The sequence below is a fragment of the Myxine glutinosa genome, chromosome 4, assembly GCF_964187855.1.
Source record: "Myxine glutinosa chromosome 4, kmMyxGlut1.1, whole genome shotgun sequence".
Taxonomy (NCBI): Eukaryota; Metazoa; Chordata; class Myxini; order Myxiniformes; family Myxinidae; genus Myxine; species Myxine glutinosa.
Window position 1 is genome coordinate 185,792,386 of NC_136264.1, and position 24,537 is coordinate 185,816,922.

Below are 24,537 nucleotides of genomic sequence, written 5' to 3' on the forward strand. Positions count from 1 at the left end.
ATGACCCTAAGTGGAAGATAAACACCAATCACCGTGTGAAAAGGCTCAGCAACGGTTGTTCTTTCTTAGAAGGTTGAAAAGTTATTGGTGTCGGCTGTCCTGTGTTGATCAGGTTCTATCGCGCAGTGATGGAGAGTGTCCTTACACTGTCTTTCACTGTTTAGTATGGCAGTTCAACACGGGATGACTGATCCCAATGAGACAGGATAGTAAAGACCGCTTGTAAAATTATTGGGTGTGATCTGCTTTCCATCGAGAGCCTATACTCCAGTCAAGTGGCGAAAATAACAAAAGCTATCATCCGAGATGAGTTCCACCCAGTGCATGGCATTTTTCAACTTCTCCGTTCAGGATATTTGTTATCGTTCCATCAACAACAACTGTAATCTCATTCACGACAGCTTTTACCCAACTGCAATCCTCACCCTCAATTAATCAGTGTCTAAAGTTTTGTGAACCTCCAAGGCACCTCAGGATATGGATATTTTAAACCATGCCACTCATTTCATTTTCTCATTTCATTTAATTATCAAAATAGTGTTTTGAGGCTCTCGATTCACAATTAATATATTTATTTTTCAATGAAATTTTTTGGCATGCCCTGTCAAAGTATATTATATGTGTATCGCATATATATGACAATAAATTATTTACTATTACTATCTGTATAACTGCTGACACTCACTGCACTCTGACCTCACCTCATCGATCACTTTGGCAAAATGCTGCACTGTTGAAGTCATGACCTCGTCATCGCCTCCCAGTGGGAAGTGCTGTTAAAGAGGGGTACGGGGTGAGAGGGTAAGGAAAACAAACCCAGCAATGGGGGCACACAGAGACAAACCAACTAATGGGAAATGCTATAAGAGAGGGAGGAGACACAGAAACAAACCAGACAATGGGAAATGCTATAAGAGAGGGAGGAGACACAGAAACAAACCAAACAATGGGAAATGCTATAAGAGAGGGAGGAGACACAGAAACAAACCAGACAATGGGAAATGCTATAAGAGAGGGAGGAGACACAGAAACAAACCAAACAATGGGAAATGCTATAAGAGAGGGAGGAGACACAGAAACAAACCAAACAATGGGAAATGCTATAAGAGAGGGAGGAGACACAGAAACAAACCAGCCAATGGGAAATACTATAAGAGAGGGAGGAGACACAGAAACAAACCAAACAATGGGACATGCTATAAGAGAGGGAGGAGACACAGCAACAAACCAAACAATGGGAAATGCTATAAGAGAGGGAGGAGACACAGAAACAAACCAGACAATGGGAAATGCTATAAGAGAGGGAGGAGACACAGAAACAAACCAAACAATGGGAAATGCTATAAGAGAGGGAGGAGACACAGAAACAAACCAGACAATGGGAAATGCTATAAGAGAGGGAGGAGACACAGAAACAAACCAAACAATGGGAAATGCTTTAAGAGAGGGAGGAGACACACAAACAAACCAAACAATGGGAAATGCTATAAGAGAGGGAGGAGACACAGAAACAAACCAAACAATGGGAAATGCTATAAGAGAGGGAGGAGACACAGAAACAAACCAAACAATGGGAAATGCTATAAGAGAGGGAGGAGACACAGAAACAAACCAAACAATGGGAAATGCTATAAGAGAGGGAGGAGACACAGAAACAAACCAAACAATGGGAAATGCTATAAGAGAGGGAGGAGACAAAGAAACAAACCAAACAATGGGAAATCCTATAAGAGAGGGAGGAGACACAGAAACAAACCAAACAATGGGAAATGCTATAAGAGAGGGAGGAGACACAGAAACAAACCAAACAATGGGAAATGCTATAAGAGAGGGAGGAGACACAGAAACAAACCAAACAATGGGAAATGCTATAAGAGAGGGAGGAGACACAGAAACAAACCAAACAATGGGAAATACTCTAAAAGCGGGAGGAGACACAGAAACAAACCAAACAATGGGAAATACTATAAGAGAGGGAGGAGACACAGAAACAAACCAAACAATGGGAAATACTATAAGAGAGGGAGGAGACACAGAAACAAACCAGACAATGGGAAATACTATAAGAGAGGGAGGAGACACAGAAACAAACCAGACAATGGGAAATACTTTAAGAGAGGGAGGAGACACAGAAACAAACCAAACAATGGGAAATACTATAAGAGAGGGAGGGAGGAGACACAGAAACAAACAGACAATGGGAAATACTCAAAAAGAGGGAGGAAACACAGAAACAAACCAGACAATGGGAAATACTCTAAAAGAGGGAGGAAACACAGAAACAAACCAGACAATGGGAAATACTCTAAAAGAGGGAGGCGACACAGAAACAAATCAGCCAATGGGAAATACTTTAAGAGAGGGAGGAGACACAGAAACAAACCAAACAATGGGAAATGCTTTAAGAGAGGGAGGAGACACAGAAACAAACCAAACAATGGGAAATACTATAAGAGAGGGAGGAGACACAGAAACAAACCAAACAATGGGAAATACTTTCAGAGAGGGAGGAGACACAGAAACAAACCAAACAATGGGAAATGCTGTAAGAGAGGGAGGAGACACAGAAACAAACCAAACAATGGGAAATGCTATAAGAGAGGGAGGAGACAAAGAAACAAACCAAACAATGGGAAATGCTATAAGAGAGGGAGGAGACACAGAAACAAACCAAACAATGGGAAATGCTATAAGAGAGGGAGGAGACACAGAAACAAACCAAACAATGGGAAATGCTATAAGAGAGGGAGGAGACACAGAAACAAACCAAACAATGGGAAATACTCAAAAAGAGGGAGGAGACACAGAAACAAACCAGACAATGGGAAATACTACAAGAGAGGGAGGAGACACAGAAACAAACCAGACAATGGAAAATACTTTAAGAGAGGGAGGAGACACAGAAACAAACCAGACAATGGGAAATACTCTAAAAGAGGGAAGAGACAAAGAAACAAACCAGACAATGGGAAATACTCTAAAAGAGGGAAGAGACACAGAAACAAACCAAACAATGGGAAATGCTTTAAGAGAGGGAGGAGACACAGAAACAAACCAAACAATGGGAAATGCTATAAGAGAGGGAGGAGACACAGAAACAAACCAAACAATGGGAAATACTCTAAAAGCGGGAGGAGACACAGAAACAAACCAAACAATGGGAAATGCTATAAGAGTGGGAGGAGACAAAGAAACAAACCAAACAATGGGAAATACTTTCAGAGAGGGAGGAGACACAGAAACAAACCAAACAATGGGAAATGCTATAAGAGTGGGAGGAGACAAAGAAACAAACCAAACAATGGGAAATACTTTAAGAGAGGGAGGAGACACAGAAACAAACCAAACAATGGGAAATACTTTAAGAGAGGGAGGAGACACAGAAACAAACCAAACAATGGGAAATGCTATAAGAGAGGGAGGAGACACAGAAACAAACCAAACAATGGGAAATACTCTAAAAGCGGGAGGAGACACAGAAACAAACCAAACAATGGGAAATACTATAAGAGAGGGAGGAGACACAGAAACAAACCAAACAATGGGAAATGCTATAAGAGAGGGAGGAGACACAGAAACAAACCAAACAATGGGAAATACTCTAAAAGCGGGAGGAGACACAGAAACAAACCAAACAATGGGAAATACTATAAGAGAGGGAGGAGACACAGAAACAAACCAAACAATGGGAAATACTTTAAGAGAGGGAGGAGACACAGAAACAAACCAAACAATGGGAAATGCTATAAGAGAGGGAGGAGACACAGAAACAAACCAAACAATGGGAAATACTCTAAAAGCGGGAGGAGACACAGAAACAAACCAAACAATGGGAAATACTATAAGAGAGGGAGGAGACACAGAAACAAACCAAACAATGGGAAATACTATAAGAGAGGGAGGAGACACAGAAACAAACCAGACAATGGGAAATACTATAAGAGAGGGAGGAGACACAGAAACAAACCAGACAATGGGAAATACTTTAAGAGAGGGAGGAGACACAGAAACAAACCAAACAATGGGAAATACTATAAGAGAGGGAGGGAGGAGACACAGAAACAAACAGACAATGGAAAATACTCAAAAAGAGGGAGGAAACACAGAAACAAACCAGACAATGGGAAATACTCTAAAAGAGGGAGGAAACACAGAAACAAACCAGACAATGGGAAATACTCTAAAAGAGGGAGGCGACACAGAAACAAACCAGCCAATAGGAAATACTTTAAGAGAGGGAGGAGACACAGAAACAAACCAAACTAGAATCCGGGCACTCGGTAGAGCGCATACCTTCGCCGCAGCTACTGTTCTGTACTTGGCATGGGAGTGTATGCGATGTGAAACTTTATGTGAAATGCGATCGATTTTTAAAAATCAGAATTTGAGCAAATCTGTTTCATTCGTCTGTTAATATGCCTCCCCGATTGACAAATCTGCAATTTGAATTTCATTTGAGGTTGAAATGATTGCGGGAGATCGCGTTATAGTGATGACGTCTTGGATGGACATCCTCTTCTTCAGTCGCTCATAACTTTGAGTGAAATACGATCGAGTTAAAAATAGTCAGAATTTGAGCAAATCTGTTTCATTCGTTTGTTAATATGCCTCATCTATTGTCAAATCTGCAATTATAATTTTTTTGAGGTTGAAATGATCGCGGGAGATCGCGTTATAGTGATGACGTCCTGGATGGACATCTTCTTCTTCAGTCGCTCATAACTTTGAGTGAAATACGATCGAGTTAAAAATAGTCAGAATTTGAGCAAATCTGTTTCCCAAAATCTAATCAAATGTGTCCCGTATAATAACCAATCATCCCACCAAATTTCATGCAATTCGGTTGAATACTTTTTGAGTTATGCGATTAACATACACACACACAGACATACAAATAAATACACAGCGATCAAAACATAACCTTCCGCTTTTGCGAAGGTAACAATGGGAAATGCTTTAAGAGAGGGAGGAGACACAGAAACAAACCAAACAATGGGAAATACTATAAGAGAGGGAGGAGACACAGAAACAAACCAAACAATGGGAAATACTTTTAGAGAGGGAGGAGACACAGAAACAAACCAAACAATGGGAAATGCTGTAAGAGAGGGAGGAGACACAGAAACAAACCAAACAATGGGAAATGCTATAAGAGAGGGAGGAGACAAAGAAACAAACCAAACAATGGGAAATGCTATAAGAGAGGGAGGAGACACAGAAACAAACCAAACAATGGGAAATGCTATAAGAGAGGGAGGAGACACAGAAACAAACCAAACAATGGGAAATGCTATAAGAGAGGGAGGAGACACAGAAACAAACCAAACAATGGGAAATACTCAAAAAGAGGGAGGAGACACAGAAACAAACCAGACAATGGGAAATACTACAAGAGAGGGAGGAGACACAGAAACAAACCAGACAATGGAAAATACTTTAAGAGAGGGAGGAGACACAGAAACAAACCAGACAATGGGAAATACTATAAAAGAGGGAAGAGACAAAGAAACAAACCAGACAATGGGAAATACTCTAAAAGAGGGAAGAGACACAGAAACAAACCAAACAATGGGAAATGCTTTAAGAGAGGGAGGAGACACAGAAACAAACCAAACAATGGGAAATGCTATAAGAGAGGGAGGAGACACAGCAACAAACCAAACAATGGGAAATGCTATAAGAGAGGGAGGAGACACAGAAACAAACCAGACAATGGGAAATGCTATAAGAGAGGGAGGAGACACAGAAACAAACCAAACAATGGGAAATGCTATAAGAGAGGGAGGAGACACAGAAACAAACCAGACAATGGAAATGCTATAAGAGAGGGAGGAGACACAGAAACAAACCAAACAATGGGAAATGCTTTAAGAGAGGGAGGAGACACACAAACAAACCAAACAATGGGAAATGCTATAAGAGAGGGAGGAGACACAGAAACAAACCAAACAATGGGAAATGCTATAAGAGAGGGAGGAGACACAGAAACAAACCAAACAATGGGAAATGCTATAAGAGAGGGAGGAGACACAGAAACAAACCAAACAATGGGAAATGCTATAAGAGAGGGAGGAGACAAAGAAACAAACCAAACAATGGGAAATCCTATAAGAGAGGGAGGAGACACAGAAACAAACCAAACAATGGGAAATGCTATAAGAGAGGGAGGAGACACAGAAACAAACCAAACAATGGGAAATGCTATAAGAGAGGGAGGAGACACAGAAACAAACCAAACAATGGGAAATGCTATAAGAGAGGGAGGAGACAAAGAAACAAACCAAACAATGGGAAATCCTATAAGAGAGGGAGGAGACACAGAAACAAACCAAACAATGGGAAATACTATAAGAGAGGGAGGAGACACAGAAACAAACCAGACAATGGGAAATACTCTAAAAGTGGGAGGAGACACAGAAACAAACCAAACAATGGGAAATACTATAAGAGAGGGAGGAGACACAGAAACAAACCAAACAATGGGAAATACTATAAGAGAGGGAGGAGACACAGAAACAAACCAGACAATGGGAAATACTATAAGAGAGGGAGGAGACACAGAAACAAACCAGACAATGGGAAATACTTTAAGAGAGGGAGGAGACACAGAAACAAACCAAACAATGGGAAATACTATAAGAGAGGGAGGGAGGAGACACAGAAACAAACAGACAATGGGAAATACTCAAAAAGAGGGAGGAAACACAGAAACAAACCAGACAATGGGAAATACTCTAAAAGAGGGAGGAAACACAGAAACAAACCAGACAATGGGAAATACTCTAAAAGAGGGAGGCGACACAGAAACAAACCAGCCAATGGGAAATACTTTAAGAGAGGGAGGAGACACAGAAACAAACCAAACAATGGGAAATGCTTTAAGAGAGGGAGGAGACACAGAAACAAACCAAACAATGGGAAATACTATAAGAGAGGGAGGAGACACAGAAACAAACCAAACAATGGGAAATACTTTCAGAGAGGGAGGAGACACAGAAACAAACCAAACAATGGGAAATGCTGTAAGAGAGGGAGGAGACACAGAAACAAACCAAACAATGGGAAATGCTATAAGAGAGGGAGGAGACAAAGAAACAAACCAAACAATGGGAAATGCTATAAGAGAGGGAGGAGACACAGAAACAAACCAAACAATGGGAAATGCTATAAGAGAGGGAGGAGACACAGAAACAAACCAAACAATGGGAAATGCTATAAGAGAGGGAGGAGACACAGAAACAAACCAAACAATGGGAAATACTCAAAAAGAGGGAGGAGACACAGAAACAAACCAGACAATGGGAAATACTACAAGAGAGGGAGGAGACACAGAAACAAACCAGACAATGGAAAATACTTTAAGAGAGGGAGGAGACACAGAAACAAACCAGACAATGGGAAATACTCTAAAAGAGGGAAGAGACAAAGAAACAAACCAGACAATGGGAAATACTCTAAAAGAGGGAAGAGACACAGAAACAAACCAAACAATGGGAAATGCTTTAAGAGAGGGAGGAGACACAGAAACAAACCAAACAATGGGAAATGCTATAAGAGAGGGAGGAGACACAGAAACAAACCAAACAATGGGAAATACTCTAAAAGCGGGAGGAGACACAGAAACAAACCAAACAATGGGAAATGCTATAAGAGTGGGAGGAGACAAAGAAACAAACCAAACAATGGGAAATACTTTCAGAGAGGGAGGAGACACAGAAACAAACCAAACAATGGGAAATGCTATAAGAGTGGGAGGAGACAAAGAAACAAACCAAACAATGGGAAATACTTTAAGAGAGGGAGGAGACACAGAAACAAACCAAACAATGGGAAATACTTTAAGAGAGGGAGGAGACACAGAAACAAACCAAACAATGGGAAATGCTATAAGAGAGGGAGGAGACACAGAAACAAACCAAACAATGGGAAATACTCTAAAAGCGGGAGGAGACACAGAAACAAACCAAACAATGGGAAATACTATAAGAGAGGGAGGAGACACAGAAACAAACCAAACAATGGGAAATGCTATAAGAGAGGGAGGAGACACAGAAACAAACCAAACAATGGGAAATACTCTAAAAGCGGGAGGAGACACAGAAACAAACCAAACAATGGGAAATACTATAAGAGAGGGAGGAGACACAGAAACAAACCAAACAATGGGAAATACTTTAAGAGAGGGAGGAGACACAGAAACAAACCAAACAATGGGAAATGCTATAAGAGAGGGAGGAGACACATAAACAAACCAAACAATGGGAAATACTCTAAAAGCGGGAGGAGACACAGAAACAAACCAAACAATGGGAAATACTATAAGAGAGGGAGGAGACACAGAAACAAACCAAACAATGGGAAATACTATAAGAGAGGGAGGAGACACAGAAACAAACCAGACAATGGGAAATACTATAAGAGAGGGAGGAGACACAGAAACAAACCAGACAATGGGAAATACTTTAAGAGAGGGAGGAGACACAGAAACAAACCAAACAATGGGAAATACTATAAGAGAGGGAGGGAGGAGACACAGAAACAAACAGACAATGGAAAATACTCAAAAAGAGGGAGGAAACACAGAAACAAACCAGACAATGGGAAATACTCTAAAAGAGGGAGGCGACACAGAAACAAACCAGCCAATAGGAAATACTTTAAGAGAGGGAGGAGACACAGAAACAAACCAAACAATGGGAAATACTATAAGAGAGGGAGGGAGGAGACACAGAAACAAACAGACAATGGGAAATACTCTAAAAGAGGGAGGCGACACAGAAACAAACCAGCCAATAGGAAATACTTTAAGAGAGGGAGGAGACACAGAAACAAACCAAACAATGGGAAATGCTTTAAGAGAGGGAGGAGACACAGAAACAAACCAAACAATGGGAAATACTATAAGAGAGGGAGGAGACACAGAAACAAACCAGACAATGGGAAATACTACAAGAGAGGGAGGAGACACAGAAACAAACCAGACAATGGAAAATACTTTAAGAGAGGGAGGAGACACAGAAACAAACCAGACAATGGGAAATACTATAAAAGAGGGAAGAGACAAAGAAACAAACCAGACAATGGGAAATACTCTAAAAGAGGGAAGAGACACAGAAACAAACCAAACAATGGGAAATGCTTTAAGAGAGGGAGGAGACACAGAAACAAACCAAACAATGGGAAATGCTATAAGAGAGGGAGGAGACACAGAAACAAACCAAACAATGGGAAATACTCTAAAAGCGGGAGGAGACACAGAAACAAACCAAACAATGGGAAATGCTATAAGAGTGGGAGGAGACAAAGAAACAAACCAAACAATGGGAAATACTTTCAGAGAGGGAGGAGACACAGAAACAAACCAAACAATGGGAAATGCTATAAGAGTGGGAGGAGACAAAGAAACAAACCAAACAATGGGAAATACTTTAAGAGAGGGAGTAGACACAGAAACAAACCAAACAATGGGAAATACTTTAAGAGAGGGAGGAGACACAGAAACAAACCAAACAATGGGAAATGCTATAAGAGAGGGAGGAGACACAGAAACAAACCAAACAATGGGAAATACTCTAAAAGCGGGAGGAGACACAGAAACAAACCAAACAATGGGAAATACTATAAGAGAGGGAGGAGACAAAGAAACAAACCAAACAATGGGAAATACTTTAAGAGAGGGAGGAGACACAGAAACAAACCAAACAATGGGAAATACTTTAAGAGAGGGAGGAGACACAGAAACAAACCAAACAATGGGAAATGCTATAAGAGAGGGAGGAGACACAGAAACAAACCAAACAATGGGAAATACTCTAAAAGCGGGAGGAGACACAGAAACAAACCAAACAATGGGAAATACTATAAGAGAGGGAGGAGACACAGAAACAAACCAAACAATGGGAAATGCTATAAGAGAGGGAGGAGACACAGAAACAAACCAAACAATGGGAAATACTCTAAAAGCGGGAGGAGACACAGAAACAAACCAAACAATGGGAAATACTATAAGAGAGGGAGGAGACACAGAAACAAACCAAACAATGGGAAATACTTTAAGAGAGGGAGGAGACACAGAAACAAACCAAACAATGGGAAATGCTATAAGAGAGGGAGGAGACACAGAAACAAACCAAACAATGGGAAATACTCTAAAAGCGGGAGGAGACACAGAAACAAACCAAACAATGGGAAATACTATAAGAGAGGGAGGAGACACAGAAACAAACAAAACAATGGGAAATACTATAAGAGAGGGAGGAGACACAGAAACAAACCAGACAATGGGAAATACTATAAGAGAGGGAGGAGACACAGAAACAAACCAGACAATGGGAAATACTTTAAGAGAGGGAGGAGACACAGAAACAAACCAAACAATGGGAAATACTATAAGAGAGGGAGGGAGGAGACACAGAAACAAACAGACAATGGAAAATACTCAAAAAGAGGGAGGAAACACAGAAACAAACCAGACAATGGGAAATACTCTAAAAGAGGGAGGCGACACAGAAACAAACCAGCCAATAGGAAATACTTTAAGAGAGGGAGGAGACACAGAAACAAACCAAACAATGGGAAATACTATAAGAGAGGGAGGGAGGAGACACAGAAACAAACAGACAATGGGAAATACTCTAAAAGAGGGAGGAAACACAGAAACAAACCAGACAATGGGAAATACTCTAAAAGAGGGAGGCGACACAGAAACAAACCAGCCAATAGGAAATACTTTAAGAGAGGGAGGAGACACAGAAACAAACCAAACAATGGGAAATGCTTTAAGAGAGGGAGGAGACACAGAAACAAACCAAACAATGGGAAATACTATAAGAGAGGGAGGAGACACAGAAACAAACCAGACAATGGGAAATACTACAAGAGAGGGAGGAGACACAGAAACAAACCAGACAATGGAAAATACTTTAAGAGAGGGAGGAGACACAGAAACAAACCAGACAATGGGAAATACTATAAAAGAGGGAAGAGACAAAGAAACAAACCAGACAATGGGAAATACTCTAAAAGAGGGAAGAGACACAGAAACAAACCAAACAATGGGAAATGCTTTAAGAGAGGGAGGAGACACAGAAACAAACCAAACAATGGGAAATACTCTAAAAGCGGGAGGAGACACAGAAACAAACCAAACAATGGGAAATGCTATAAGAGTGGGAGGAGACAAAGAAACAAACCAAACAATGGGAAATACTTTCAGAGAGGGAGGAGACACAGAAACAAACCAAACAATGGGAAATGCTATAAGAGTGGGAGGAGACAAAGAAACAAACCAAACAATGGGAAATACTTTAAGAGAGGGAGGAGACACAGAAACAAACCAAACAATGGGAAATACTTTAAGAGAGGGAGGAGACACAGAAACAAACCAAACAATGGGAAATGCTATAAGAGAGGGAGGAGACACAGAAACAAACCAAACAATGGGAAATACTCTAAAAGCGGGAGGAGACACAGAAACAAACCAAACAATGGGAAATACTATAAGAGAGGGAGGAGACACAGAAACAAACCAAACAATGGGAAATACTATAAGAGAGGGAGGAGACACAGAAACAAACCAAACAATGGGAAATACTATAAGAGAGGGAGGAGACACAGAAACAAACCAAACAATGGGAAATACTATAAGAGAGGGAGGAGACACAGAAACAAACCAAACAATGGGAAATACTTTAAGAGAGGGAGGAGACACAGAAACAAACCAAACAATGGGAAATGCTATAAGAGAGGGAGGAGACACAGAAACAAACCAAACAATGGGAAATACTCTAAAAGCGGGAGGAGACACAGAAACAAACCAAACAATGGGAAATACTATAAGAGAGGGAGGGAGGAGACACAGAAACAAACAGACAATGGAAAATACTCAAAAAGAGGGAGGAAACACAGAAACAAACCAGACAATGGGAAATACTCTAAAAGAGGGAGGCGACACAGAAACAAACCAGCCAATAGGAAATACTTTAAGAGAGGGAGGAGACACAGAAACAAACCAAACAATGGGAAATACTATAAGAGAGGGAGGGAGGAGACACAGAAACAAACAGACAATGGGAAATACTCTAAAAGAGGGAGGCGACACAGAAACAAACCAGCCAATGGGAAATACTATAAGAAAGGGAGGAGACACAGAAACAAACCAAACAATGGGAAATACTATAAGAGAGGGAGGAGACACAGAAACAAACCAAACAATGGGAAATACTTTAAGAGAGGGAGGAGACACAGAAACAAACCAAACAATGGGAAATACTCTAAAAGCGGGAGGAGAGACAGAAACAAACCAAACAATGGGAAATACTATAAGAAAGGGAGGAGACACAGAAACAAACCAGCCAATGGGAAATACTATAAGAAAGGGAGGAGACACAGAAACAAACCAGCCAATGGGAAATACTCTAAAAGAGGGAGGAGACACAGAAACAAACCAGCCAATGGGAAATGCTTTAAGAGAGGGAGGAGACACAGAAACAAACCAGCCAATGGGAAATACTATAAGAAAGGGAGGAGACACAGAAACAAACCAGCCAATGGGAAATACTCTTAAAGAGGGAGGAGACACAGAAACAAACCAGCCAATGGGAAATACTATAAAAGAGGGAGGAGACACAGAAACAAACCAGCCAATGGGAAATGCTTTAAGAGAGGGAGGAGACACAGAAACAAACCAGCCAATGGGAAATGCTTTAAGAGAGGGAGGAGACACAGAAACAAACCAGCCAATGGGAAATGCTTTAAGAGAGGAGACACATAAATAAAACCAACCAATGGGTAATGCTGAATTATTTTTTTATGAACAGAGATCTCGACCATATGTGGATTTTCCATCCCCAGATTGATATTAGTGAAGTATTTTACCAATGTTCAACAAGGGTTAGGTACCTGGTTCGTATACTGTATATACTGTACGGGGCTGCAAAGGCATTTTACTTTTTCTCTTTCATGCTATTACAGGAAATACAACAGATGTGTGTGGTGTGCCGACAATATGTCAGCATCCCATTGGAGGCTCCATTATGATTGTGCAGTAAAACACGATTCTCAGGGAAACACATTGTGAACATTTTAATATTGAACCACCCACATAATCTTGATCTGAGAGTGCACACCTGGCTGGTGTAGTTGAGCACCTGGAGTGAGAGATTCTGAGTGGCAGCGCTCAACTCTGTCTGAAACAATAACAAAAGGAAGAAAACATGAAGGAGGGAGTGAGGGTGAGGGAGTATTGATCTTGCACTTTTAATAATTTATATCCTTTTTTTTTTTTAATTGCCAGAATTTTTTTTTTTTTAAATCATGGAGAGAGTGAGAGAACAGGTGTATTCATTCGATATGCAAGAAGAGAAGAAAATAAATGTAATGGCTGTCCATTTAATTCCAAGTAAAAAATGACTCCGAGTTTGTTTCCCGTCTTGAATTAGGCTCCGGGCCAGGTATGGTCCATCTGCACCCCCCCCCACAACTCTCCGACCCTGGGTTTTTCTGAACCATTGGGGTGTCCTGGGGTGGAAATCAACTGGTAACAGTAAATAAACTTGGACTCACTACCCATTTGGTACCTATATTGGATGGTACCCTCAAAACAGCATATTTTTAAATCCGCGTTGCGCCATATTCGACACACGTGTTCTTTTGGTATTTGTGCCTGCTAATATTAACTCAGAATAAAAAGTTATATACCAAAAGAAAGCTGTTCATCTACTGATCATCATAGAATATTGACACATTACTTATAATGGTACCTTAATGGTCATAACTAGTGCTGAATAGCAGTACCCCACTTTAACGTAACATAATTCGGTATCGACCGTACTATTTCATCTTACACACATAATATGAACACATTACACCTGATATGCTTACATATATATTTTATTGGCTTTCTCCTGTATATCAGCTTTAATTTGATACCAGATACATCCCCATAGCTTCAATTCTCTTTTTTATACAGCGTGTCAAAGATACTACCGGTATGGGGTGATATTGTAGGCGATGCTGCATTTGTCAATTTACAAATGCTGCCACGTATATCATGTACATATATGTTGGACACATGACAAAATCTATGTATTGTTAATATGTGTTACTTAATATATTGTTGTATTGATGTATCACTGTAGTTTATTGCAGGAATTTTGACGAAAATGGCATGCAGATCCTTCCATGTTTGTATCCTGCGTAAATTGAGATCATCAGATTGTACAATTATGTTATTTAAGTGTCTCTTACAGCGACAGAACGAGTCAATTAGTTAAGTTAAACACCTTTTTTTACATAGTTAAGTATGCAATATAAGATATTTTTTATAATTAAGATGCAATTTATAATAATTATTCAGCTTGGTACTTACCAATATTTTGATGTGTTTTGCAGGTGAAGTAACAACGCTAATATGGAACATCCGGCGCGAGCGAAACGTACACGTGAGAGTGAACAACCACCCATTGTGTGCATAACTCATGTAAAGGGACTGAGCTATGGAGAGTTGCACTTGTTATCTGGACTCAAAAATTCTGAGAAGAAATTGGCCAAGCTGCAGGAGGTCAAAGAAAGACGCCTTGCACAACCCCCACAGTCTCCGCATATGATGAAGGACACATGTGATTTGGTCCCTGAATCTCTGGCCGAACACCATGGTTTCCACTGGGAGTGTTACAAGCGTTTCACGATGAACTTAGACAGACTGAACCCTCCTACTGCAGGTACATCTGAAACAACTGGTGCCACAACTCAGCGGATGGCCCGTACTAGTTCTGGTGACAAGATCATATTTAAGCCAGACTGTATCTTCTGTTCTTCGGAAAGTCGTAAAAAAGTGAAAGTACATGGCAGTTGGACTACCCAGGGGATGAGCCAGTTCGAGTATGAAGGCTGGAAGCCGGTACTGGAGATGGCTGAAATGAAGCAAGATGAAACGCTCTTAATGAGGATCCGAGGCCATGATCTTTTTGCCTCTGAGGCAAAGTTCCACAAAACTTGCCGTATGAAATATATGCAAAAGCCAGAGAAATGGCGCAGTACTGACGAAGAGGCACAGCACCATCAAGGAGAATTAGAAGAAGCCCACAGACAGGCATTCGATGTGGTATGTGATGCCATTGAAAGGGATGTGTTAATGGCCAAGAAGATAATGAAACTATCCGACCTGAGGCAAATGTATGTCATTAACCTGCAAACCAGCAAATATGCGAATCCTGACTACCGAGCCAGCAAACTAAAACTGAAGCTTGAAAACCACGAGCCTTTCAGGGAGAGACTATCATTCTGTGATCTGGGAAAGTCCTACATAATATTCAGCACTGCAATTGACGTCCAGACAGCAGTGAAACAAGCCTTCAAATTGGGATCAAGAGATATGCTTGAGAGTGCAGGTAGCCATTTACGACTGTCAATTCTGGATGATTTCTCGAATGCCCCAGAACTGAAATGGCCACCAAGTCCTTCTGATCTCCAACAAATGGACGATGTTATACCAGATTCACTCAAGAAGCTGCTATGCTACATCATAACTGGAACAACATCAGCAAGGTCACAACGAAGCCAGCGATTAGTTCAATCAATCGGCCAAGATATCTGTCGCGCTGCCACCAAAGGCTCTTGGAAGCTTCCAAAACACATCATCATGTGCACGTCCCTGAGACATCTATACAGAAGTGAAAAGCTCATAACCCTTCTTAATAGAATGGGACACTGTGAGAGTTATTCATTTTCACTTGAATTGGAGACTGCACTGGCCGAATCAGTGATGAAGTCATCGACACAACTCTCCAACCAAATCATCAGGTCACCACGAGAGCCGTCTGTCTTCCACTCGGAGTTTGACAATTTCGACTCATTGGTGAATGATCTGACAGGAAAAGGTTCTGTTCATACAGCACACGGGATCATGATGCAAGAAGTCAGTGATGATCATGCCGCATCTGGTCCAGCAAGGCCAACTCAAGTTAGGACCAAACGGCGTTCTCTGCAGTTGATGCCAAAGAGTTGCCTCAGCTGGAATCGTCTCAAGAAGAAACAGACTCGCGCGTGATATTATACGTAAACTACGCCAGGAGCCAGAAATATGAGTTTGTTCGAGTGAAGAGCCCAGACTCGGATGTATTCTTCATCTTACTGCACTACGCCGCATCGATAAACGACATAAAGATACTGTTTGACACAGACACAGGAAACAAGCAGAGGCTAATAAACGTCAGTAAACTCGCAGCAGACTTCGGCCAAGAGAAGAGTACTGCTCTTATGGCACTTCACGCCTACAGCGGTTGTGACAGCACTAGCGCTTTCCGAGGGATTGGAAAAATCAAACCTGTTAAAACGCTGCTTCGTCTGCCGCAATACATCCCTATTCTCAACAAGCTTGGAGATACGTGGGATGTGCCAGAAGAGCTGAACAATCAACTAGACAGCTTCACATGTGCCATGTATGGAAGAGGAAAGGTATCACACGTTGATGATCTGCGACTCCTGAGAATAAATGAGCTATGTGCCAAGGAGAATCGTCACCTACCCTCAGGCAATGTAGACATGGCCAATATTCCACCATGTATGAGGAGCCTCACACAGCACATCCGAAGGGTCAACCACCAAGTGGGAATTTGGAAGAGAGCTCACGTTCCTCGACCAAGGATTCCCAAAGCAAGTCCAGGCCATGGCTGGGAAGAGGAGAAAGGCTGCCTGGATCCTCTCTGGTATGATGGAGACATGCGTCCGCATGAGCTGGCTGATATAGCTCAGGTCATGTCAGACGACGATGAGAGTGATGATGAATCAGGTGATGAAACACCTGATGATATGGATCGTGTTTTGTACAGTGATACCGATGAAAGTGACAGTGACGATGACTGATCATGATGGACATATGCCATTCGTGCAAGCAAGCCAACTTGACTGCACTCATGCAGTGTTTGACTTTTGTTGATAATTAACAAAATGCAATTGTTTGTTTGTGTTCTTTTGAGAGTGGATACTTGTATTATATGATATAATGTGGTTAACTGAGTGTACGACATACATATGTAATTGTAGGGATAAAACTGACTGTTAATATTATTATGATATCTGTTGTTGAGCAATAATGTTTGGTTTATCATCAAAATATTCGATACTAAAAATTTTTTCAATGGGATGTTAAAATTTAGTTTCAAATAAGAAATATTTTTACTTTTACAGTAAATATTCGAGCATTACATTGTTACTGTTCTGTGGAAGGTGTTTGACCCAGTGTATGAATATTAATATGATGATATTAAAAACTACTGTGATTAATAAACAAGTTTTTCTTGTTTAATATGTTAATAAGATGGCAGTATGATTATGATATTCGATTATGAATGACATTTATAAGTGTAATAGGCAGTTCTTTTGAATATAGACAAAGACTGTTACCGAGATTATATGATTCATGGTTCCCGCGAAACAGGTAGTATCTTTGACACGCTGTATAAAAAAGAGAATTGAAGCTATGGGGATGTATCTGGTATCAAATTAAAGCTGATATACAGGAGAAAGCCAATAAAATATATATGTAAGCATATCAGGTGTAATGTGTTCATATTATGTGTGTAAGATGAAATAGTACGGTCGATACCGAATTATGTTACGTTAAAGTGGGGTACTGCTATTCAGCACTAGTTATGACCATTAAGGTACCATTATAAGTAATGTGTCAATATTCTATGATGATCAGTAGATGAACAGCTTTCTTTTGGTATATAACTTTTTATTCTGAGTTAATATTAGCAGGCACAAATACCAAAAGAACACGTGTGTCGAATATGGCGCAACGCGGATTTAAAAATATGCTGTTTTGAGGGTACCATCCAATATAGGTACCAAATGGGTAGTGAGTCCAAGTTTATTTACTGTTACCAGTTGATTTCCACCCCAGGACACCCCAATGGTTCAGAAAAACCCAGGGTCGGAGAGTTGTGGGGGGGGTGCAGATGGACCATACCTGGCCCGGAGCCTAAATGGCTAGGATCCGATCGCATGCTTTTCCACTGTCGATCCATTTGATTCTGGCTCAATTCCGGATCCAGATCCGGGGATTCAGTGGATTACATAACATACACTGTTCAGACTGGCGGAGGTATGCTTTCTACGGAGTGCTGTTGTAGTTGTAAATGGAATTAAATGAACAGCCTCAAAACGAGGACAAGCCAATATGGTGGACAACTCGGACAATTGGGACGACGTGTAGAACAAGTGATGGTAGTTTGCTAGACCTGAGCGGTGTGCAGCCGCTGAGCCGCATGCAGTAGCCGCAAGGAGTAGGAATCAAAGAGGCTCGAATCTTCCTCGAACACGCTGAGGAGACACCGTGTCTGGCAGGAAATAAATACATCATAATCATGAGATAGAAAGTCAAATTTTGAGCACATACAATGAGCACATAGGAAGTCAAATTTACGAGAAGTAGGATATTCAAAAGGTTCTCCGAATAAGGTACAAAAGCACACAAAACACTTTCTTTTTCAATATACAGTACTTTCAGAAAGTATTCACACCCCTTGACTTTTTCACGTTTGTTGTTGTTACAGCCTGAATTTAAAATGGATTGAATTGAGATTTTTGGTCATTGATCTACACATAATACCCCAAAATGTCAAAGTTGAATTTTATTTAGAAATTCATACAAAGTAATTGCAAATGAAACAGAAATAGCTTTAGTCAATAACATTTCAACCTCTTTACTATGACACTCCAAATTGAACTCAAGTGCATCCAACTTCCTATGATCATCCTTGAGATTTCTCTACAACTTGATTAGAGTCCACCTGTGGCCAATTCAATTGATTGGACATGGTTTAGAAAGAAACACACCTTTCTATATAAGGTCCCACAGTTGACAGTGCATGTCAGAGCAGAAACTCCACCATGAAGTCCAAGGAACTGTCCGTAGAACTCCGAGATAGAATGGTGAGGAGACATAGATCTGGGGAAGGGCATGAAACAATTTCTAAAGTATTGAAAGTTCCCAAGAGCACAGTGAGCTCCATAATTAGGAGGAAATGGAAAGAATATGGAACTACCCAGTCTCTTCCTAGAGCTGACCGCAACTGGGCAAGAAAGACCTTGGTCGGGGAGGTGACCAACAACCCTATGACTACTCTGACAGAACTACAGAGTTCCTTGGCTGAGATGGGAGAACTTGCCAGAAGGATAAGTCTGCAGCACTTCACAAATCTAGGCTTTATGTGAGTGTGGCCAGATGGAAGCCACTCCTGAGAAAAGGCACATGACAGCATACGTGGGGTTTGCAAAAAGGCACGTGTAAAGACTCTGAGAGCATGAGGCAAAATATTACGGGTCTGATGCGATGAAAATTGAACTCTTTGGCCTGAATGCAAAGCGCTACCTCTGGTGGCAACGGAGAATGGCTCATCACCCATCTTACACCATCTCTACCATGACGCATGGTGGTTGGTGGCAGCATCATGCTATGGGTCTGCTTTTCAGTGGCAGGGATGGGAGACTTGTAAGGATAGACGGAACAATTAATGGAGCCAAATACAGGCAAATCCTTTAGGAGAACCTGCTACAGAGTGCAAAAGACCTTAGACTGCAGTGAAGATTTACGTTCCAACAGGCCAATGACACAAAGCATACAGCCAAAACAACACTGGAATGGCTTTAGAACAAGAACGTGAAAGTCCTTGAGTGGCCCAGCCAAAGCCCAGACTTGAGTCCCATTGATAATCTGTGAAGAGACTTGGAGATTGCTGTTCATTGACGCTCCTCATCCAGCTGGCACAAACTCCCCAAATCCAGATGTGCTCAAGGGGCTGACTACTTATGTAATATTTTAATATTTCTGTATTTTATTTTTAACTAGAAGTACCCAGCATTTATTGGAGGGGGGTGGAGGAAAGAGGGGGAAGGGGGCATAAGGGGAGGTGAAAGGAAAGAGGAGGGGGGGTTAGGGAGGAAAGAAGGGTGAGGAGTGGGTAGGGAAGGGGAAGGGGAAAGGGAGAACGGGGAGCGAGGGAAATATGAGGGAAGGGAAGGGAAGGGAGAGGAAGAAAATGTGGCCATGCATAGAACACATACAAATAAAGAGAAAGAGATTTTTGCCTTTTATATATAGGTAAAGGTTATTTAGTAAAAAAAGTTCTGAAAAAAAAAAAATCTCTTTGTCATTATGATATATTATGACTTATGTGCAGATCAGTGACAAAAAAAATCTGTATTTGATTCATCTTAAATTCAGGCTGCAACACAACAAAATATGAAAAAGGTCAAGAGGTGTGAATACTTTCTGAAAGCACTGTACACCGAAGATTTATGATTAGTTAATAATGGAGGCCTGTACTCTCGACACAGTTTTAGAGCATTCACGACAAATCTAGAAACGTTTCAAGGCTAGAAACATTCCTGGATGGATCGACATTCTGACACAGGATACTCGACTGTCGGCGATTTTCACGGCATCTGTAATTTGGTCAGCGTGTCGGTGATAACTCGCCTACTCTCGACAAAGGATACCAAGGGTTGTATCAATGTATCCAATGTATCCATGGAAATCTCCACACTTGGCTTGCGGACGTCCTCTCGAGTCGTAGTCAACGTGTGGCCCTGAATGGGTTTCTCTCATCTCCTCTTCCTCTTCAGGCTGGAGTTCCCCAAGGCAGTGTTCTGGGCCCTGTGCTTTTTCTGGTCTTCATCAATGATCACTCAGACTCTCTGGAAAATCCTCTCTATCTCTTTGCTGATGACTCCACTCTCTGCCGCTCCATACCTCATCCCTCAGATCGGCAGTCCGCAGCCTCCTCACTCTCTGCAGACCTGGTCAAAATCACAGACTGGTCAAACAAGTGGAACATGTCTTTCAATCCTGACAAATCCCACACTCTCACTATGTCTCTTCGAAAAGACCGTCTGGACAACCTTCCCATCTACTTTCTCAACAATCCTCTCGAAATAAGTTCTGTCACTCAATCTCTTGGGTCTCACAATCTGCCACGATCTTTCCTGGGAAAAGCACATTTCCAAGCTGGCCTCAAAAGCCAGTCGCTGACTCGGCACTCTGTCGTGCGAAGTCCTTCCTTGGCACACCTGAGCTCATCACCACATACAGTACAAGGCTTTCATCCGCAGCTCAATGGAATACTGCTCTCCCCTCTAGGCTGGTGCTCCTGCCTTGCACCTCGATCGGCTTCACGCTGTTGAAACTAAAGCTTTCAGAATCATTGGAATCACCCACGATGAAGCCGATTGTGAGGGCCTTTCACTCACTCACCGCAGGCAGGTTGGTGGTCTTTGTCTTCTACTGACTCCTCTGGCCTAGCCCCCCCATCCCTGTCTGTGCTCTGTCCCCCAAGTACTCCTGCAGGTCGCACAAGATCTGCCTGCAACCCTCTTCTGGTGAAACTGCCAAAATAAAGACTCTGCTCACCTTCACTTTCATTTCTCTTCAATCCCACTCATCCCTCCAGGTCTTTAAAACAGCTGTTCACCACCATCTCTTATCTTCCCCCATTCAAAACCTTGATCTTTTCTACCCCGGTTAATTCACCCCAGATCCACTTTTCTGAAATACCGACCTTCTTTCCTGGAAGTCCTCGCAGTGTCCATGTGTTTTCTTTGTTTTTTTTTAACCTCTCCCACGCCTCCTCGCCCCAAGCCTTCTACCTCCCACAGATCTCCCGATGTCCCTGTTCTCAAATGTTGTACTTGTGTGCTTCCTCCTATCTCCCCATCTTTTCTCCCACTCCCTTCATTGCTTGTTTTATGTGTCTGTGCATGTTTTCATGTTCAACGTGTTAGCTCTTACATGAGCCTCGACCTTGTAGACAAAAAGAAAAAAGAAAAAAAGAAAAAAAAAAGGATCTTCAACGTGCACCAATGAGCAGATGGGTCATTCAGCCTAACGTCTTCCTGATGGACGGTGCACAGGGTGACAGTTTATACCTGGGTTGGGGTTCAAACCTGGGCTAGATAGCTCAGAGATGACTGTGCGTACCTCTCGGCTATCCTGCCAGCGCAAAACATATCCTGTAGTTAGTAAAAAATAAATCCGTCCCAGGCATTATGCACTAATAGAAAAGTTTTTCTTTTTAAGTTTGCATTTCTTGGACTATTGTGAGTATCTCGTTCTGAGAACCTTTTGAACAATCCACGGTTCCAAGTCTCACCTTTGGGATCCTTGCACGTCGATGGATCTGTACAAGCATTGTTCGTACGTGTTCATTTCAACATTTACCCACCACTTTGTGGTTGTGATATTTCCCACAACAGCAGCTTCAGGTCTACCTAAAACAAACTTTACAGTGATCGAATGGACAGATCAATAGTAATTCAATTGGAATTGATTCATAAATCGATTTGAAAAAGCATTTCAAATGTTTTAGTTCTGCTTGTGGAGGAGTTTGAACTCTTGGACATCCACATCACGTCCCGGACAAGGCCATCAGGAGACCATGTTGGACTGTTGCAGGAATTACATACACGTTCGGAAACAACAAATACACTCAGAATATGAGATTTGAACATGGGATCCTAGTAATATGGCATTTGAACATGGGATCCTAGTAATATGGCATTTAAACATGGGATCCTAGTAATATGGCATTTGAACCTGGGGTCCCAGTAATACGGCATTTGAACATGGGAATATGACATATGAGACATAATATGAGATTTGAACTTGGATCCCAGTAATATGGCATTTGAACATAGGATCCCAGTAGTCAGGACATAATATGAGATTTGAACTTGGGTTACAGTAATATGGCATTTGAACTTGGGTCCCAGGAAATGTCGCATTTGAACATGGGTCCCAGTAACATGGTATTTGAACATGGGAATATGACATATGAGACATAATACGAGATTTGAACTTGGGTCCCAGTAATATGGCATTTAAACATGGGAATATGACATATGAGACGTTTATGTCCAGTAATAAGGACATAATATGAGATTTGAACTTGGGTTACAGTAATATGGCATTTGAACTGGGGTCCCAGGAAATGTGGCATTCGAACACGGAATCCCAGTAAAAAGGACATAATATGTTGGTCGCACTAATATGGCATTTGAACTTGGGTCCCAGTAATATGGCATTTGAACATGGGTCCCAGTAACATGGGATCCCAGTAATATGGCATTTGAACATGGGATCCCAGTAACATGGCATTTGAACATGTGATCCCAGTAATATGGCATTTGAACTTGGATCCGAGTAATATGGCATTTGAACCTGGGATCCCAGTAATATGCTAATTATATGATATTTCAACTTAGGTCCCAGTAATATGGCATTTGAACATGGGATTCCAGTAATAAGCTAAAAATATGATTTTTGGACCTGAGATCCCAGTAACATGGTATTTGAACATGGGATCCCAGTAATATGGCATTTGAACCTGGGATCCCAATCATAATGTCAGAATATGAGATCCCAGTAATATGCTAATTATGTATTTCAACTTGGGTCCCAGAATATGAGATTTGAACTTGGGATCCCAGTAAAATGACATTTGAACTTGGATCCCAGTAATATGGCATTTGAACATGGGATCCCAGTAATATGCTAATTATATGATATTTGGACCTGGGATCCCAGTAATATGGCATTTGAACTTGGATCCTAGTAATATGGCATTTGAACCTGGGATCCCAGTAATATGATAATTATATGGAATTTAAACCTGGGGTCCCAGCAATATGCTAATTTTTAGGGTTTTGTAGGTAGGCTACGATCCCAGTAATAAGCTCACTCGGTGACGAGAGGGATTCGAACCTATGATCCCTCACGTCTATGAAATTATCGCAGTTTATTGGGAAAGCCTCCTTTATCTTTTAACACTAAACACATTGTACCTCTGAGCATTTTAAAAATCAGACAAGGCAGAAACAGAAAGATCTTGGCAGGACAACACAAGGTGGTGGGACTCGTCACATGGGTTTGTAAAAGCTTAAACCAACAAGTTTGTGAAGTTTCGATTTCTGTCCTCGGAATGAAAAGCAGTTTATGGAAAAGGATTAGAAACCGAGGACGGCTCGTAACTTTGAATTCTGTCGACGATAAGCAAACGAACACACACAAGAGCCCAGGACGACGCGCGAACAGGTAAACACGTCACAGCTCCGCGCTACCTGCGGACTGTCCTCCAGCGCCTCTTCCAGGGGAAGCCTGTCCATCCCGGGCATTACACCTGTGGCCCCCACCTCGCAACTCCGAAAACTTCGTGGTTAGAAAACTACTAACAGTTGTATACGTGTAGACCAATTACACACCGCGCCTAGTTCTGCCGCTAGGCGAGCTTCGTGTCTATCCGGAAGTGTGGGCCATACGGTGGCCCGTCGGGCCAGATCTGTTCCAAACGCAATCGTTAATCTTGGGCGTGGCGTGGCTCTTCCCTGTCGGTTCGGGCAAGGTGTGTCAGTCATGACGACATTTTCTATTCTAAAATTTTTCGCTACTGAGCAGCTACCTCCGGGGTAATGCATCGCGGACCATGCTGTCGTAATACGCTCACATTAAGCCGGCTATCCAGACCGACGTCTGCACTTCTA

The 24,537-nt window shown here is 41.7% G+C and overlaps 1 protein-coding gene across 3 annotated transcripts in view; it reads right to left on the minus strand.

Moving 5' to 3' along the window:
* APPL1 (adaptor protein, phosphotyrosine interacting with PH domain and leucine zipper 1) overlaps positions 1-24,302 on the minus strand; it is a 65,945-nt gene extending 41,643 nt beyond the window's left edge. For 2 of the 3 annotated variants that reach the window (XM_068114125.2, XM_068114123.2), the window contains exons 1-5: positions 24,118-24,231; positions 18,841-18,952; positions 18,243-18,341; positions 13,128-13,187; positions 702-773 (exon numbers count right to left, since the gene is read on the minus strand). In XM_068114125.2, the coding sequence (XP_067970226.2) occupies positions 702-773; positions 13,128-13,187; positions 18,243-18,341; positions 18,841-18,948 (339 nt within the window). In that variant the 5' untranslated portion in view covers positions 18,949-18,952; positions 24,118-24,231. Of the gene's footprint in view, positions 1-701; positions 774-13,127; positions 13,188-18,242; positions 18,342-18,840; positions 18,953-24,117 lie in introns of all 3 variants that reach the window. The other variant, XM_068114124.2, reaches the window with a different exon arrangement.
* Positions 24,303-24,537: the final 235 nt, after the last annotated feature.